This window comes from Rhagoletis pomonella, unplaced genomic scaffold (genome assembly GCF_013731165.1).
Source record: "Rhagoletis pomonella isolate Grant_MI unplaced genomic scaffold, Rhpom_1.0 Rhpom_scaffold_00005, whole genome shotgun sequence".
In the NCBI taxonomy this organism is placed as follows: domain Eukaryota; kingdom Metazoa; phylum Arthropoda; class Insecta; order Diptera; family Tephritidae; genus Rhagoletis; species Rhagoletis pomonella.
Genome location: NW_023458559.1, coordinates 39823652 through 39825702, shown reverse-complemented (window position 1 = coordinate 39825702; position 2051 = coordinate 39823652). Strand labels below are relative to the sequence as shown.

Genomic DNA, 2051 nt, shown 5'->3' with positions numbered 1-2051 from the left:
GCAACCTCCATCAATTGTAACTTACGCAAAACAGAAGATATTTGCTTACTTTTTAATTTACATCGTAATTTGGACCTTTAGCTTTATAAAAATATTTTGATTTTTTTTTACCTGTAGTCCTATTTAGAGGCAGCGCAGGTGAAAAAAAGTATTGAAAAATAATATTTTTTTAAAAAGCCGTTTATATACTAAATTTAACTTTTTTAATCGTTTTATTCGTGTTTCCTAAAAATTAAACATCAAATAACAATGATAGTGTACCAGCTGCCAGTAAAGCTAGCGCCATCTGGAGGAAACCATCTGTTAAAAATAGGTGTTGCGAAAACGCAACGCTGGTTGAAACGACGCATATCACTCTAAAGCTTTAATGACATTATTTTCGGCGCGAAAATGCATGTGTATATTAGTTTGACATAACACTTTGTACCACAAACGCGTTCATTGTTATTTGTGCTTGGAAATATAAAAAGAAAAATATTTCGTGGAACCTTTTCGTAGTTTTGTGGTAAAAAGAGTGTGTTTTGTTCGAATTTCGGTGTGTTACTTAATTTTTCATTGAAGAACAATGGATCGTCGGCGGTTTTTAACCATTAAAGAAATTGAATCCTACATCGATACATCAGGCAGTGAGGTTGAAGACGAAGAAGCACCAAGTTCTGCTAAACGAAGGAAAGTGGATCAAGTTCCTTCGAATAAAATTGCTCGTGTTGTGTACATTCCACCAGCAGATGTTGATGCAGTCAGTGACGAAGAACTAATTGATGATAATGAGTTGATAACAGAAGTACCAGCTATGACCGATGTATGTGGAGAATTAGAAGTCGAGCACGAATCAGGTGTCGTAGATTTTGCATCTCCGCCACCATGTTCATCTGAAACACCTGAGGCTGGACCATCTATTTCTAAAAAAACTACAAAGCATACTGCAGAAAAGGATTTTGTTATACCTAAATGGAAAACAACCAAACGTGTTGATTTTGAATTCGGTCCGCCTGATGAAGCAGCTGTTCAACCACTGCAAAAAAATCGTTGAATCTATGAGTAAATCTGAGTAAAGTTCATGATAATTTTTTTGGCTTACTTGATTTTTCTTTCAGGTGGAAAAACACCGTTTGAACTGTTTCTACAGTTTTTCGATGAAGAAATAATGGAAATGCTCGTCGTGAATACAAATATATATGCTCATCAGAATAATATCGTGACAGATATTACTAAACAGCAGATCTATCGTTTCATCGGAATTTTGATACTAAGTGGCTATCACAAAGTACCTCACGTTGAACATTATTGGAGTACACAGCAAACACAGGTATACCATGTAGTTAAGCAAGCATTATCACGTTATAACTTCCAATTGATCAAAAGGATCTTCCATTTAATGGATAATAATGAAATTGAATCCACAGACAGATTTGCTAAAGTTCGTCCTCTTATCGATGCGTTGAACCGTAAATATATGCAATTTGGCGTTTTTGAAACATTTTTGTCCATAGATGAACAAATGATACCGTATTTTGGTCGACATTCATGCAAGATGTTTATTCGTAACAAACCAATTCGATTTGGTTTTAAGTACTGGTCTCTTTGTTCGCACAGTGGTTATTTATATGCAGTATCACCATATGGAGGATCCACTGTACCGTATGATTGAAATGTAGGTCTAGGAGCTGCTGTCGTACTATCATTGTTGGAAAATGTTCTAAATCCAGATACTCATGCAATTTATTTTGATAATTTTTTTTCGTCGTATTATTTGTTTTGTTTATTGAATGAAAAACGTTTCAGAGCAACTGGAACTGTAAGAGCAAACCGTCTTAGAGGTGCAGAAAAAATACTTAAAACTGGGAAAGAAGTCAAAAAGCACAAATACGACTATTGTTACGAGACAAACAATAAGTTATTCGTTACTCGCTGGCAAGATAATGCGGAAGTTACAGTCATTTCAAACTTCAAATCTGTCGATCCTGTAACTGTATCACAACGTTGGTCAAAAACTGAGAAAAAAAGTTAGTGTGGAACAACCTGGACTTATACATGACTACACTCAACAT

The 2051-nt window shown here is 35.1% G+C and overlaps 1 protein-coding gene across 1 annotated transcript; it reads left to right on the top strand.

The window, feature by feature from the left end:
• Nucleotides 1-565: 565 nt before the first annotated feature.
• Nucleotides 566-1658, top strand: LOC118740101 (piggyBac transposable element-derived protein 3-like). Its single transcript, XM_036471595.1, has 4 exons — nucleotides 566-1028; nucleotides 1098-1448; nucleotides 1494-1544; nucleotides 1597-1658. The coding sequence occupies exons 1-4, from the start codon at nucleotides 566-568 to the stop codon at nucleotides 1656-1658; spliced, it is 927 nt and encodes a 308-aa protein (XP_036327488.1).
• Nucleotides 1659-2051: the final 393 nt, after the last annotated feature.